Genomic DNA, 17,341 nt, shown 5'->3' on the forward strand with positions numbered 1-17,341 from the left:
TAAAAGAGAAAGCAAACTGAGGAAACATTCTTCAGAAAAGTTTTTGCAAAAAGTTGACTTTGGATAACTTTAGTTTGGTTTAATAAGTATTTTCTGACTATCTTTCCCAATCCTGTCTGCTGCATCCTCCCCAGTATTCCTAAGTAGCTCTGTGCAAAAAATTCTGTTGAATTTGCAGTGGATTAAACCCTACAATACAGAGTAGACAACACCACAAGATTTTTTTTCAGATGCAAAAAATTTACTTAGATACACCATCTAAACACCTCCAAAATTACTATGCTCAATGAAGCCATGATAGATATAAAGAGAGCAGAATCTGACCCAGTGTCAGGTAACAAAATGACCTTGAACAACCCTGCCATAAAGAATCAATTTTTAACATTCATTTCTCATCTGTATGATGTTTAAGACTAAAGGTGAATGTGTGAATGTGATGAGCATTAAGAAATAGAAAGGTAACATACCAAACAGAGGAGGAGAATAAATTATCTTTTTCTTTGCCATGCCTGTAGTTTTTGTAAGCAGGCAAAACATTATTAAAAGAAAGTAGTTCTAGAAATACTTAACACTGCCTCTCGGGGACCTTAAATGGCTGTGCAAATATAAATTGATAAAGCCTCATTTCTCTCTGAAAAGTACTGCAGCTAGATAAAAAGCAGTATCCCTTTCAAAAGGTACATTTGAAGCACAGAGGACTTAAATGCGTTTGCCATCTCCTGACAATGAACCAGGGTCAGCAGTAAAAACAGTGTCAGATTTTGTTCTCCTGATTTCTTCATCTCATAATTAGACAACATTGCTCTAACCAGCTTCTAACAAACCCAGAGAAACATGGCAGAAAAGTAATCACATAGGTATAATTGTTACCTTGACTTGAGTTTCTGCTTGGCATCTAAGTTGCAAAACTGTGATCCTCCTTCACTCCCTTGAGCTTACAATGTGAGAAGAGTTGAGGGCACATAGTGAGTTCAGTGAGAACGGGAACTAGGGTAGGTCTTCAAACTTTAGTAACATCACTTAAAAAAGCTGTTTAAGTAAATTGTGCAGCATTTGACTTGGAGCAAGCATTTTCAGATATGACTTGTTTCGGGTGGTTACTCAGTGTTTCTCTTATTTCTTATTAAAGCTGTCTTGTCTCTTGTCCTCAACAGTGTGTACAATGATTCATTTTAAAATAGGCCTTTCCTGAGAACACTCTGCTGCTTTTTCATTTCCAGATTATTGAGCTGATTTAAATAGGCCTAGTGCCTGACTACCTGGTATTATACTTTTGATTGTCCTTATGTCGATTTTATGCATCTGAGAAGTGGCTTCCACTGATGACTAAACAGTCTGGAGTGCAAATGCCTACCTAAAAACTGATTATAAAATGACTTTTTATATGCATGATAGTGCCTTTGAGTAAATAGCCACCTCAATGACTAAACAATCTGGAGTGCAAATGCTTGCGTGAAAACTGATTATAAAATGACATTTTATATTTCTGATAGTACCTTTGAATGAATAACCACTTCAGTGATATCTTAACTAAACTTGCCACTTAAAAAAACCCCTGCACGTCACTCAGTATTGTGAGAGCACTCTTGCGTGCACTTGGTGCTGTTCAATTCTTGGTGTTGATGCTGCAGCACTGTACGTCAATATAGCTGAGGAGATAATTCAGCACTTAGGATTTTGGCTTTGGTTTTGGTTACTCATATTTTTTCCAGGGAAAAAGAGAATAATTCTAAACTGAAAGTTCTTTGTGGTATCTGCTCCAAGTTTCTGGTAGGTCTGGGGAAAGTGTATTAATTATTTTTTCCCCTGTTCAGCTCACCAGAAAATTCTCTCCTGAATGATATAAAATACAACTTCATCTCATGGGTGGGTGGAGTCCTCAGTCAGGACAGATGCCTCTTTCAGAAATGAAGAAATTTGGTTATAAAAGATCTGTAAATACTTACTGTGTATACATTAAAGATTCATTGCGTAGTGGAAAACAGGCACCCAAATTGGTCTCCCAGTCTTTCTGTTATCTCAGATACAGAACTGGCTAGAAATGGGAGAGGCAAGTACTGGTTTGTCTCTCTTCTTTTTTTTTTTTTTTTTTTTTAAAAAAAAATACAAGGCCACCTTCCAACCTAGTGAGTGAGAGCTTGTGCACAGAAGACGGGTGAGCAGCAATAATGAAATCTACCTGAATGTCCTCCCAGAGCTTCCTGACACCCTGCTTGCATTTTAGCAACTCCAGGATTAAGGTGCTGTAGTAAATATTGAGAAGGGCATATGGAAAGGCTGAGTGTGAACTGAAAATAAGAAATGTATGGTCTGAGAAGACATTTGCTATAAACAGAGTGATTTTAGAGAAATGAGTGAGCGAGAACGTTGTAAGAGGTCACAAAGACCTCCTTTGTTCCTTGCCAAGAAGCTTTTATGGAAAAGGGATGTTTAGATTTACAGTTTGTTTACTAGAAGTCACCTCATCACAGCTCCGAACGAGAAGCAGGATGAGGCAGGTGCAGGATCTGATCTTGCATCAGTAAATTCTCCTGACTTTACTATAGTTTGTTTTACATCAGTGATGTGCCTGATAATATTTTGGCTGGGTAGATTAACAAAAATAAAAATGTTGACATGAGTGGGGAAAGACTAGCCTATAGCAGGCTTTGCTTATTTTAATCTGTGAACAGTGCAGTACTACAGATGCAGTCAGATGTCATAGTAGGCCAGAAATATTGTGCTTTGTGCTCTTGTCCATCTTGGCTCTGAATTGCTCTGAATCTGACCCATTATATACAGGCATGATCTCTGGGACTAACGGGGAAGTAATTCTGTTGGTGGTGCTACTTCAGCTCAAACACTGTTCCTTACAGCACTAACCTTCAAAGGTACCCTGATAACTGGATCAGTAGACACATAACATTTACTGCCCATTAGCAGGGTGTGCCAGACACAGTCACAATCTCACTTTGGCTCACAAAAATGCTTTGCTGATAAATGCTGATTTAGTTGAGAGAATTCAGAGTCAAGTCTGTTGGACAGTCAAACACCAAGGCCCAAAATCTCAAAGGTAGGAGGATGTTTAACTTCTGTTGATTTCTCTCAATTTCTAGTTAACCTTATCTTTTCCAAGAACTTACAAAAACATGTTTGCAGTTTGGAGAGTGCTGTCTGTGTTCCTACATGACTCCTATCTGATAAAGAATGGATTAGTTATAAAACTATTGAATGTGTTGCTGGTTTAGGTTCAGATTCAATTTCCTGCTCACAAATATACATTTGTTTGGCTTAGATCTTGATTTACCTGTACGTAACACCCGTACAGCTTGGAATCAGCTCTGAATTTGGCTTCTGTTAGAATTCAAGAAAACCTCAAACAACTTTTTCTGGGAAAATATGGAAAAGATGGGCTCATAGATTGTGCCTAGTTGTTCTGTGTTCTTTAGGGACTGGTAGTCTTCTGTGGGTAGCGTTAGTTTAAGGACGTCTGGGGATCTAAAACATTTCTGTCTGTGGAAATGAATCCCATACATGATCTAATAAGACATGTGACTGTATTTCTGTGTACCTCTATAGTATGTATAAAAGTATGCAATTTCTGCATAGGTTGGAGAGAAGCTAGGGTTTTTTTTTATGTGGCATGTCAAAAATCTTACATAGTGAAGTTACCCAACCAAGAGGGACTGCTTCTGTGTTTCATGTGCATAGGCTATGATTCCTATTCTAATCTTTAATTAAATCATTTTCTCTTGATCTATAGTAACCTGTTTTTTATCTGAGTTTCTTACTTGCAAATCTGATAATTGAGAAGCAAATTAAATACATGTTTTAGTTACTGGGTTTCTCTCTTTGTGAACTTTAAAGAAGCATTATTTTTTGGACTAGATAAATTAACAACTCCTGAATCACTTCTGTTGTTGAAATGACAGTGCACTGTTTAAGTGAGGGTTGTTTGCTGTGGTGAGGATGACATATGTGATGAAGGTAAAATAATACTTTGAAATCATTAAAATGAGTGGTGAGAGCACTGACTTTCTCCTCTTCTCATCAGATCAGTTATACAGTCTAATTGTTGCTTTAATGGATGATTGTTTTCCTTTCATATGAGCATCCTGGTATGTCTAGCAAGTAATCCACCAGTCTTAGTAAAACTGCTGGCCTTTTACCTTGCCCAGGAGAGAAATATGTATGAAGGTCTATCAGAGCCACACCGAATCATTAGGTGAGTTTTAAGAATCTTCTTCCTTTCACACTCTCAGCATGCAGATCATGTATCATGCCAGGTGCAGAATCAATGTCTTTTTACTCATTTTTCATGATAATGTTGTTTATCATCACAGAGACTGTAGAGATACTTGAGAACTGATGATAACCAATTTGAAACTGGACAGATACAGTACATGAAGCACTGAAATATATATGTTCTGGTGCTGCTTAAGAGTTCTTGCTCTGGCCATGCTACTATAATCATATAATGCTTTACTACAGAAAATTTCCCTGAAGTGATCCCAAAATGGATTAGAGTGCTTTAAAGAAGCAAATGGTATTGTCCAGTCTTTGCATACAAATGTGTTAGTACCAAATGTAACAAGGCATAAAATGTGTTTAAGCACAGTGCCTGCTATAAACCCAGCCACTAAAATATTTTGGAGTTAATTTGTGATTAAATTGTTAAGCCAATTTGTGACACTGTTTCATAACAAATAAATATATTATCATAAACAGAAGATTTTGGCTTTGTCTTAGTTGTTGACAGTGTGGACAACATTGAGTTTAAGGTCTCTACAGCTTCTGAGCTTTGGGAGCATGTATATGAGGGCTGAATGACTCCTAAGGAGCAGGAGTATTCTGGTGCTCAGTGAGTATGCTCAAACCCACAAGCAGAATTTGGGTGTTGATACAGAATATTATTGCCTCATCATCATCGTGTCATATAGGTTCTGTGCTCTGTTGATTTAGCATTCCATTTTTTAAAATCAGGAAGCTCATAGTACCTATGACTAGTATGATTTATTTGCTTTGCAGATGTTGCAGGGGTGAAGCTAACAGCTAAATAACAGAAAATTTGTTCTTGGCCACATGTCTTTTGATGACAGTTGCAAAATGCTGTTGAAATCTGAGCTATTTTGGGGGGTTTACTCTGCATTAAATACAGCCCTTCTGTTCTGAAGTGAGCTACTAAGATGGGTGAGATAAACCCTGCATGCATAGTTAGGAACTGCAAACAATTTCACCTCAAATTAGAATTCTTTGTCCAAAATATAAAGCTAAGAGGAAAACATCTCCCATCCAGATTAATTATTGATAAAGACAGATGCTGAAAATAGTGATGAAGTGACAGTGTTACAGACAGGCAAAGAACTTGTTCTCTTCCTTGTATCCCAAAAGTAGTTTCAGGGATGATCTTGCAATCAGGTGTACTCGTTCCTGCGAAGGGTCTCGCTGACTTTGAAGAATGACTGAGGCTCTGTCAGTCTCAGTGGCATATTTACGTGTCTGTAGATTCAGCTTCTTTCTCACTTGCTTTGAACTGATTTCCTTTTGTTTAGCCCAAACTGTGGTGGCTCTGGGTAGGAGAGACAGAGGTGCAGGTGTCTCAGCACTAAGCCTCCCTCATCCCCAGCACCTCCCACACTCAGATGATATTGTTTGATTGTGGGGAAGCTGGGGTTTGAGTGAGAAGGGGACAGGGGAATCCTCCAAAAATTATTTCTCTCATCCCAGTGCAGCAATGAAATAGTTTGTGTATATTGAAGGTGTTTGTGATCACTAAAAAGGTTTCTCAAGCATCTCTAAGCAGAAGCTGCGCTTCCTACAATAAATTGCATGCACATTTCAGAACTGGTCTGTTTTGATACTGCCCCCTGGTTAGCTGTGCTGTACACAGAGATTAGCTGAAGCTGTTGCTGAATGTTTAAGAGTTTGGCCAAGCTGAAACAAAATAAGGTACACTATGAGAATAATGTATTATAGAGCTTTTTTCACTTCCCCTTTGTTTCCAGATAAAGCCTTAATATCAGGGAGGCTTCGTAGCACAGAGCTCCAACTGAGTAGCTTTGATTAAGGAGAAGTCCCCATCTTTTGAGGAACTGCACGCAATAAATGTGTTTTTTTTTCTTTTAAAGTACGATGTAGCTGTGTTTACAGCAGATAAGGTTTTTTTGACGTTTTCCTGCAACAAAAGCTCAAGAGCAAAAGTATCTGTTTTGAACACAAGCATCATGCATAGGTCACAGTAATTGATATTTATTGTGCTACCAGTAATCTGAAGCAGAGAAACCATGTTTAGCTGGCTGTGTGTTCTGATTCCTTTGTCAAGGGTTATTCTACTGAGTAACTGAATGCATTAATATTTCCTCTGAAAGTTAATTTTGTGGCAGATAAAGAAAGCATGTACATATACATAAATCTCTTGTTTTCTGGCTGGCCAAGAGGATAAAAAACCAGGGTGTGTCTGGACATATTTTGTTTGGTAATTAGTATTCAGTATTTTTCTCCCTTTTTAAAATGTCTAATTCAAATGTCAGTTCATTCTTCTGTGTTTCCTGCCCTTATTCAACTAGATTTCCAGACCAGACTTAATTAACTTTAAGACCTTTTCTGCCCACCCCTATAGTTACAGTTTTTTCCTGGAACACTTCCATTGTCATAATCTCCATGTGTTGTGAAATGATACAAATGGTATTATTACTGCTCTTATGAATTCACAATGAACCTTTCAATATTTTTGCTTACAGTTTAGCTCTTGTCAGGAAAATCTCATATTCAAATCAAAATAAAACTCAGGAAGCAGATTTCCAGTTTACACTGCTGGTAAAGGAAAGCTGGAGGGCCTGAAAATTCAGGCCTTAGACTTAGGGATGAGGAAAGCTGCTGTAAGTTTTGTGACTTTTTTTAGAGCTAGACTTTTTTCTGTGTGGATTTGTTTCTGTGTGGGAGTGATTGTAATTTAGCACAGTGTTGTGTTGTGTTTTGCTCCATTATCTATGCACTGGCTTAAGCAGGTCATTAGTCTGATGAATTTTACAACCCCAGTCTAGAGGCAATGAGGAAACCGGCACCCAAGGAGAGCTTGCTTCACCACACAGATTGCAGCCACTGTAGGTGCTAGTTCCACATGTAAGACGTGACTGCAGGAGTGACCCTGTTTCAAGACAGGCCATGCTTTTGTTTACATGTAGTAAGAAGTCTTTGTGAAAGTGATAAAAGTGAGAGCTGGGGGCTTTCAGCTGGCTGACCTGGGGATGTTTCAGCTCACGGGTCTTCTCAAGCCAGCGCCCAGGATCTAGGCTGGTGGCTGCTTCTGCTGCCCTCTCGCTGAGCACTGGGGAGCAGCCTGCATCCCTGGGGAGCTGGTGGCTTTAAAGTAACCCGACTGTTTGGGAAGTTCTTACTCACAGCAGTGCTGCACTTGTGGGTTTGCTGCCTGAATCTGAAACACAGCTGGAGATATTTCTTAAGCTGAGGTGGGATTTTTTTCCCTTCTTAGTTAGTGGCTGTGTAAGTGGAACGTTTATTTCTCCCACAGCTCATATTTTAGTCATGGCCACTGAATACCCCTTTCTTGTGTGAATGAGGCCTTTCTCTTCATCTGAAGAAGCCGAAGATCAATCCATATAAGGTAGGTAATACAGCTCACCATTTCACAGCAGGAAAATGACGCAATATATTCCAAAGAGAAATGTGCCCCTTTCTTCCTGTTTGAAACTTAAGTCATCTCCAAGTGCAATTACTGGAGGGTTCAGTATCTATTCTAATCCTAAACTTTTACCAAGGCTGCTGCTGGCAAATCTATTGTACAAAACAAATGTGTTTGTTAAATGGTGCTACAGATGATAGAGCTCTGCAATAGCTTTGTCACTGTCAAGTTCACATTACTGTCTGTGTAAAATGAACCCATTACAAAAAGCATTCCTGCTTTTTGTGCTCTCTGCTTTCTGCCCTCGCTTCTTAATTTCTGTGCCAGATATGTGTTTTAGGGGGAGTGCATTAGTACTCTGGATGATACTAAAATATGCATACTGTAGCAATATTTGTTTATGTTTTAATGACAGCCTAAAAACCTAAATTAACAGTGCTGAGCAAATAGACCATATATACTATTTCATTGTAGGTTTGGATTCATAGATTAGGTGGTGAAAAGTCTGATACCTTATTAGTACTATTGATTGGTTGGCCTAACCCTGACATGAGTAAACTGATTCTCTTGCAGACAGATAATATAGATCTGAAAGATAATGACAATAAAAGCCAGTAAGATAATGCAAATGTCCTCTGAATTCAGGTCTAAGACTGGAGGTAGGGGGAGGGAGTATCCCACAAAAAGAATGGAGAAGCTAACCTAAAACTCTGTGCCAGTGGAGATTCTGCCAATGAAGCTGAAGCTATCACAGGAACAATTCCCATCAATGGCAGGATTTCCTAGCATTTGCATGATAGCAGAATTAGGCCCTTAGTCTCCTCAAGTGGTATGTTGCAAGGTAGACTTTGCACTCCTAGAGGATTTCCAGAACACAGATTCATAGCAGATAGTATCATATAAGGAAGGGGAAAAGGAAGACTGATCCTACCAAAGCATTGCTTAGAAATGTGGACAAAGGCAGGAGAAGGAATTCAACTGTATCCTCCAGACATAGCGTGGAAGTGGAATTTCCCTTTACTCTGTCATACACAATAAGAACAAGGGCCTGTGTGTGCTGCTGATAACCCACCTTGCACCCTGTGAGCTTTGCCAGGTGTCAGGAGGACCATTCCAGATGTTGCTGGTGGGCTTGGGGAGAGAGGAGGATGCAGAGAAATGGATGACTTCAGTGCGTGCAAAGCCAGATGGGCTACTGCTCATTTGTGGAGACTGATAGTAGGCTTTTTAAAAGAATGTGCGATAGAAACAGGGGGCTCTTTCTCCTAAAGTTTTGACAGAGGATGGTGGTAAAATCCCACAGGAACAGGAGGGTTTTGATGACAACTAGACTGGAACAATAAAACTGACCTCTCTGGATTTTGAAAAATGAAGAATATAAAACATTTCTGGTTTTGGTCTACTTCTAGCTGTGGTCGTGCTCTGTAACTCCTTGCATTTCAGAGAGCAATGTTAGGGAACTTTTCTCTTTTCCCTCCACTGGTCTTTTGGAAAGGTCCCCATATGATTTCTGCAGTGTGTCCCAGGTAACCATGCTTGCCTTTTCTCTAAAATATCAGTCATTTTTCACTATAAGTTCTGGACCCTTTAATGGATGAAACTCGGTAACACTTTCACATGCAGCTCCTAATCTTTTGTAAGACACTTTTGCTGTCTCTCTCACAGAAAAATACTTGTCTGGAATAAAATCTGCCAGAGTGTTCATCCACCTGCATGATTCTTTCTGGTTTTCTGATTGTAAATGTTTACTTGGATGTACTCAGAGTACCAAAACCGAAGTATAGGCAGTGTGAACACCTGCAATAGGTGGATAAGTTTCCCTGCTGCCCTTCCCCCGTCTTTGCCCAGCCCTGGAAAACACAGCTCTTCACTGTTCCTATGAACGTCTGTGGGCTTTAACTAGCACCTGGGAGGGCTGGTCCGCAAATCTTCTCACTAGCTGCCCAACAGATGTGTATAGACTTATGGCACAAATAACATCCATCTCAGAAGTATGTTACAGAGAGAACTTGAAATACTCAGCAAAATCTTACATTCAAAATATAGCTAGTTCACGCTTATTGACAGATCTGAAATTCAGATCAAGATGAGCGAAGCTCAGGTTCTCATTGAATGAAAGGGCTAATCTGTATTCTCGCTCTGAAGAACTGTAAACAAGTTCTTCACAATTTTTTTGCATTGGTGAGTGATGTGCATTCATTTTGCACATCATTATTCCCAGCATTAGTCCTGTTGGTGGGATTCCTGGGTTTGCAGTGGGCTCTGTACTTGGGCCGAGGACAGGCCCTGGAGCAGGATGCCGGCAAGTTTCTTGGCAGCAAGAATGGTGGCTCCTGATCATGACTGTGGCACCAGAGTGTTGCCTGCTTTCTGTGTTTGCAGTGGCAATATACCTGCGTAGGCCCTTCGAATGGAGTAGGGTGCTGAACTGAAGGCCACAGGTGGATTAAGCAAACTCTCATCATGGATCAACTAGTACCCAGCTCTGCATTTGCTAAGGTCTGTTCTCCTTGTTCAAATTCTGATCAGCTCTTCAAAGGCATGTGTGGGGAATTGTTTTACCTTAGTAATTGTGAGCTGGGCATCTCTTTGCCCTAGCAAATCTCCAGTTTACAGAAATAATCACTGTCTGCTGTGTTCTAGGGTAGAAGGGAAACTAGTTGTATCAGGGCTAAACTTTGAGGAGTTTTTAATTTGTAAACCCCAAGGATAACAAAGGGAAAGACATTTGTTTTTAAAAAAATACAGAAAAGTATTTTCTGGTCAACAATTTCTCACAGAGAACCTCTTATTTTCTTCTTGGCACTAACATTTGAAGCTCTGAATTAAACTTATAGAACCTGAGCAAAAACCAGAATTATGAACGCATGACAAAAATGACCATGAAGATTCCTTATAGAAAGCTCAGCTGCTGGAAATAATTGGTTACCTCTGTTCTGTGAATCTTTGCTTCTTTAGAAAATATAAAGTATTAGCTGGCCTGATTTAAGCCTGTAGTTCTGTAGACATGTACCCTGACAAGAAAAAAAAGAATTTTTAGAAAGTTTATCTGTTTTTCTTTAGAAATATTAATTGAAGTAATTGATTTATGAATGCACAGTGAAGTCCTTTGTTCCCTAAGTGCTATAAATCAGGAGAGCTTCTAAACCATCCCCAGTGATTTTTACCTGTATCCTGTTTTCAGTTCTTTTTCACTCAGCAGAGGCAGGATGTGAAGCAAACCTGGCAACAAACCTGTTAACTGTTTGGGTGGAACTTTCTCTGCCTGAGCTGCATCTTTACCCCTGGGCCCTGAATCCAGAGCTCTGCAAGATGCAGATTGCTGGGTGACGTGTAGCTATTTCATGGTGTAATGTTAGTGTTAGCATTTGTTTTAAAATGTTTAAGAAACAGTTTTATGATCTTATGTTAAAGAGCAAAGCTTTGAGAAATACTCCTTTTTGCAATGCAGTGCAGCTGTAGCACTCTGAAAAATAAAGCCCAGGTTTGTAGACAAAGCAGGAATGATTTGTTAATTGAGTTTATCTTTTTCTTTCAAATTAATTTGTTTTATTGTTTGTAGCTTCACATTCTTCTCTATAGTATACTGTACTATTCTAAGGCTTTCATATGCTAAATTAATCCTGTGTCCTTTTCTCCTGTTGGTCACCCTTTATTTAAGAATAAAAAGTAACTCCCAGAGATGCTGCAGATAAATGGCAAGTCAGCATTTCTGTGATTTGTTTCTTGTATATTGGTTGTTGTTATAAGGCACAAATTAACCTAAGATGAGAAGCTTTTGTAAATCATTGGAGTATCCTTGCTTTTGTCTAATATTTTTTCCTACATGAACATCTATAATATTGTATGCTTTTACAAATGCTGATACAGTGATTTATAATCAGCGAAGGCAGAGACACATTGATTAACTATATCTTTGTTAACTGCGGTAGTAACCAACTTTTAATGTTTTCGGTAGCTAAGAACAGAACAGATTTTCTCACAGAAATCCATCTTCTTCCATATCTTTTTTCCTTGCATTTCTTTCCTTCCTTTATCTTTATTACAGCGTGACAACCAGCACAGTAAGGTACTGTGCGCACTGACAGTCCCACTACTGCAGAATAGAGTTCTTACAAAAAAGCAGTATCAGTTCATCTCTTATGCATAAACACTTTGTCTCTGCAAGCTGTACAGCAAACTTGTTAGCACAGGAACTTGCTACACTATCTTCAGGATAAGATAAAAGCCTTTTCAACCAACTTTTTGTTGGTTGCTCATAAAATACCTTGTCAGAAAAAAATTGTTCGTTTTGGACCACTGAGATCAAGAACATTCTAAAATAAGAGTTGCTGGTCTTTTAGAACAGGGGCTGTAAAACCTTGTAGTCCAGGGTTAGGGTGCTAAAGTACCTGGGCCACTTTAAACTTGTGATTTAGGAAACCAAGTCACTGACATATTTGTGTAAACTCCCCTCTAAGCCTTAAACAAATCTCTTAGCAGGAGAGATATGCCAAAGCTGGCTAGTATACATGGTGGCTTTCACCTCCTCTTGGCATTGGTCATAATAAAACCATATCGCCTTAAAGACAGATAGTGAGTCAACCCTCATTTTGATAAAACATATTCCATCAAATTGTACCACAGCATACACCTGCTCACTCAAAAGAGTCCTAAGCCTGTAACTGTCCACACTGCAAGTGAAATCCTTTCCTAAAGGGTTTACGGGTGCAATTTGCAGTATCATTTCTGTCCCTTTTCCATTATGAATGAGCGTCAGCAACATAATCTAAATATTACAAAACAGAACTACAAAAAAGCATAAAATGTCTGTTCTTTTAGGCAATCTGGGAATATTGTGGTATAGCCCAAGAAAGCCAGAGATTTTCCCCTTCCAGTGTCAATTGTAAACAGCTCTGCTGTTGTCTGCACTTAATTTGGTTTAAGTGCCATCAGTATTAGGCCCAAAGGATTCTGTTGATATGTATAACATTCATAGCCTGTCTGCTGGTATTCCTTAAATTAGAAGAGATTTTTGGTGGGGGTAAAAAAACCTTTGACATGAATTTCATAGCTGAAGGACAGCAAATAGCATTTATCTCTTACCTGAGTCAGAGTTGGTGGATCTTCGGTTTTATTCCCAAATCAGGCAAACTAAAATCAACAGTATCCCAAAATGTTAAGCAGTATACAGAAAATGAAGATCAAATAGAATAATCCACTTCTCTTTTTGTTAAGCAATACTGGGAGTGTTCAGCTCTCCAGTCTCCAAGGTTTTCCAGCTGGGAGTCAGCCTTTTCCCATCCTGCATCCCGGCATCCTGTTATTGTTCCAAGTCTTAGTAATACAGTGAGAAAGGGAGTGGAGGAAACAAGATAAACTTAGCCTTATTATCGCTATACCTACTTATTTGTTGCTGACTCTAATGAAGGAGCTGAATAAAAGGAAATTGGTTTGGAGAGAAACACAAAAGTTGATGTTATTTAGTATCATTTTATAAAGAGTTTTAGGAGTTAGCAAACATCTGAATGGTACTTTAAATAGCATTTGATATTTGATCAACACAGACTATGCCTGTTTCACACAAACACGATTTTCAAAGCAGTTTGGAGATGTCCTATCTATAAGGATTTTTATACCTACAAGCAAAAAAGCTAGAGCCCTCAGATGAATGAGACCAGGTTCCTGTAAAACTCTGTCAGCACTGGATGTAAAAATGAAATTTAACAGTATTTTTCACAGGTACAGTTATGACCCCAGAAGCAAGACAGTGTAGGTGGGCCTTCCAGAGGGAGAAAATGTTTGTATCATCTTGATTATGGTTAATTTTAAGTCTTTGTGTTACATTCCTGAGGCTGACTTGCTGGGCAGTGGCAGCCTGGGGGAGGGAGGCTCACCAAAGCGCACCAAGGCATCAGTGTCTCTAATAACGTCACCCACATAGAACTGAAGTCAGGATACTGGTCAGTGAGCTCAGTCTGATGAGCCAGTGAGCTTTTCTACAGCCTAGCCTGAGTACCCCAACCCTTCTGTGGGACTGTGATGCATTCTTCAGTGCCACCTGCCATTTTCTGACCCTATCTGTGTGCTAAAACTGAATGTGAAGGTGTATATCTGGCATTGTACAGTACAAATGGAAGAGGAATTTTTTTACTAAATAATGCAGAAGAAAATCTGAGAAGTGTGGGACTTGACTCAAAACTCACTTTTTTGGAACCAGTTATAATAAATGTAGGCAAATGTTCAATGTATCTTAAGTAGGACTTTAAATAATAATGTTCCACAGTTAAATACTCTCTTGCCCCTATTTGTCATAACAGTCCAGCACAGGTGATGGCATTGATTTCCTGGCTTGCTAGAAGGCTGAGGTTGGTTAGATTATTGTTTCACATTTGTATGATGTACAGCAGCAAGGATGAATGGCTTTTTAAAAAAATTGATACATTAATTATTCAGAGAAGTTAGGCAACTAATGAGGAGACATTTTTCAAAATCTTACGTAAGGAGACCAACTAGAGTTAAGTTTCCTTATAAGAAAATAAACCATTCCTCTGTCGTTGCTGAGAGAAGAGCAGGGAGGATGTTGATAGGGGTTTTCCAGGGAATTGCAGTTATCAGGTCAGGATACAGCTCAGTGATAATCTGGTACCCACAGCAGACAACAGTCCCAGATACGATTTACTTTTGCATATGACTTCAACTGTATTTACAACTGTTGCACAGCCTTTGATGTTCATATCTGTGGACTTGGGAGTAAGCACGTTATTTAGCTAATCTAAACAAAGGATGAGGGTAAGAGAGCCCTTCATGTCTACTGCTCGGAAAAGGAAAAGAGAAAACCCCCATGGTCTTTACATATGCCCTGAGGCAACAGGTCTAGATTATTAAAGTCTGTTTTGATGCCTGCTAAGTAAGCTTTGTATTAGTTGACTTGTTTTATCTCTACTGAAAAGTTCAAGGAACAAAGTGACAAAATTTCTCAAGGCATTTTCAGCGTGCTTTGTTTCAGAGCTCAATAGAATAACTGAAAACCATTTATAAGCTTTGAGGAAGATACTTTCATTTAAATTTTAGAAACCTGATTTAATATCTCAAAACCTTCCACATTACGCTTTATAGATTTCATCTCTGCTAAACTGATTCTTTAAGTCTTTCTGGCTATAAGGAAATGTCTATTGAGATTTTACTGCGTGAAGCTTCTCTTTGCAACCCTCTCCAACAAGCTCCTAATGGTTCAGACCACCCCAGACCCTATGGTTAATCCCAGACATTCACACTGCTGTGCTTCCTAGGCAGTGAATTTCATCACATTTTCAAAGCTACTGGCTCAAAATGCTAGCAAGCAGGTTTTCTTGTAGTTCTTAGACTTTTAGACTTCTTCTGTTTATCATTAGGGCCAAATCATAAGACTTTGGAAAAATTCCTTGGTGACTGATGTCTTTTGCAAGTAAGGGGGTAATGTTTTAAACCAAATATTATTAATTCACTCCAAGTTTTGCTAATGAGAAACATCCTGTGCCTGATCAGACAACATTGGCAGGTATACTTACCTTTTAGGTGCCTCATTTTATGTATGAAATCTTATTTAATAGTCAAACTTCTGGAATTGAAGGGAATAGGTAAAAAATGTATAGAATCCTTAACATCTAACAACTTTCCGCTACTCTGTGTGACTCATGATGGAGCTGGTGGCACGAGTAAAAGGAGCGGTAATTATTTACTTGGGATTTCACAGTGTTTGTCTGCTGTTCCTTTTTCCAAATTACACCAGGCTTTTTTCATTGGTCTGTTCAGCACTGCTGTACAAGTTTTCTTCCATGTTATATCCAACTGTCCCTACTGGATCATTTGCTTTTTTCCCTGAGGTTTTCCCACAGATATTCATTAGCTGCTATTTTTTGACTTTGTGGCACCAGGATTAGATGCATCTGGTTCAGATCAGCATTTCTTTCTATGAAACTTTATAATGTTAGCCTGTGTTATTTAAATGCTGGTGTCTGAGCAATCTTCCAGACTACTTATGCTAATAAAGTTTAAAATAGTCTATCCTTTCCTGGGTAAAGGGAAGTTTTGCTTTGAAGGTGCTTGTGCATAGTTTGAATTTGACATTTCTGGGAATCTAAGGTAATAACTGTCATCTTGCTACTGCTGAAAGGAATAATGTGTTACAATGGACAGAAACAGAGCCCTCATTTACTATGCTAAATCTATTAAATTTGAGTGCTCTGACTATACACAGATACCTGTGGATGGGTTAGTATAAGTTAATGGAATTGATAACTGCACAGAATAAATGTGAGATTAAAGCTTGCATCTTTCTTCAGAATTATATTTTATCTGTTGCTGAGTAAATTGGTCAGGTGATCTGAAACTCCAGTTTCACTACTTTCTGCATAGCCAGCAAAGCAGGCTGTCTGTTATGATAATAGCTGTTGATTACATCTTGTTTCAGTTTTTCACCATAGTACTTGTTTGCCGTCGCATCTGGGCAGTGGTCTGTGAAGTTCTCCTCAAAGAATTCACGGAAATCATAGTTGTAGGAACAAGTTCATTGCTTTCCTAACCAGCAAAGTTGGTAGAACAGCCCATGCCTTTCACTGAGTGAGCATGGATTTTTTTTTCCCTTTACAAGTAATTCTAGTTACGGTGAAATTTCACATGATGAATAAGCCCTTCTTAATAAGCACGGTCATCAGAACCAAAGACGGCTATTGACACAGCTGCAACTAATGATGTTTTAATTTCTCAAAAGGAATCGTCCTAATGTTTGACTCTCACTGGAGAAGGGCTTTACACTTGGCAATACAGCTCAAGAATGCTTTTGTAACAGTTTATAAAGGTTAGACCTCATAGTCTGTCTTGCTAAAGCCAGCACGTTACAAGCACTGTGCAAGTAAAGGTCTGCCAAGATCTGAAATTCAGTCACAGCAGTAATACTTTTGTCAGTGTTTTTATGACCAGCTAAGAATTATGATAGGGAAGAGCATAATCTCTCCTTTGGTTTTAAAAATAAACCTGAAATGCTAATTTTGAACAGCTCAGATAATAATTGTAAAATCCCTCCCATTTTAAATGTGCAGTTATATCTGACTGTTGTCTGAAGCCTCTCTGGAAGAAACATTACTTAAAGTTTAAAAAATAACAATTACTGCTCCATGTGGAAAGCATAATTTCTGCAGAACGTTGTGTTGTTATTTCTGGGACTTTTAATCAGGGCAATGCAGGGCTCTTAGTCATTTCCACTTGGTAAGTGTTTTCCTTTTTGTCACAGACTGAGGTGCGTATCCTGGAGTGAGTCTGACTCAGCTTCCTTTTGTCAGGTTTGTTAAACAAAAGAATGTAGCTCTGAATTTTTTTTAATATAAGGTGTATTTAAAAAACTGCTGAGGAATTTTAGTTAAAGCTGCTGGAATTGGATGTTTGCTGGGGACATAAGATAGCATTTTTCTGAAATGTTTTCCAGAGTACAGTTACGGCTGTACCATATGCATTTCATTAAACTTGATCTCTCATGGAAGGTTAAATCCTGTGCTCCTTAATCAGGCAAATCTCTCATCATATATGAGACCTCTAGCTGCATAAAGACTACTGACTGCAGGATTTGGGTCTAAAATGTTCAGCAGGGAACGATCCCAAATGATCTTGTTTCCTTGTTTGGAAATGACAGGAAAAAATAGATGGTAGAAAGTGCACCCATATAGTGTTAAAACTCTTAGTAGCACTCTGAGCAGGAGCTGTAAA

At 38.8% G+C, this 17,341-nt stretch overlaps 1 protein-coding gene across 3 annotated transcripts in view; it reads right to left on the reverse strand.

The window, feature by feature from the left end:
- CDH5 (cadherin 5) overlaps positions 1–12,839 on the reverse strand; it is a 30,769-nt gene extending 17,930 nt beyond the window's left edge. The window contains exons 1-2 of one of the 3 annotated variants that reach the window (XM_074881682.1): positions 12,707–12,818; positions 10,551–10,635 (exon numbers count right to left, since the gene is read on the reverse strand). Coding sequence is in view for 1 of the 3 variants with exons in the window: in XM_074881683.1 (XP_074737784.1) it covers positions 871–895 (25 nt within the window). In the remaining 2 variants the exon portion in view is untranslated. Of the gene's footprint in view, positions 1–870; positions 991–10,550; positions 10,636–12,706 lie in introns of those variants that run through there. The other 2 variants (XM_074881681.1, XM_074881683.1) reach the window with 2 other exon arrangements.
- Positions 12,840–17,341: the final 4,502 nt, after the last annotated feature.

Source organism: Strix uralensis, chromosome 12 (assembly GCF_047716275.1).
Source record: "Strix uralensis isolate ZFMK-TIS-50842 chromosome 12, bStrUra1, whole genome shotgun sequence".
Taxonomy (NCBI): Eukaryota; Metazoa; Chordata; class Aves; order Strigiformes; family Strigidae; genus Strix; species Strix uralensis.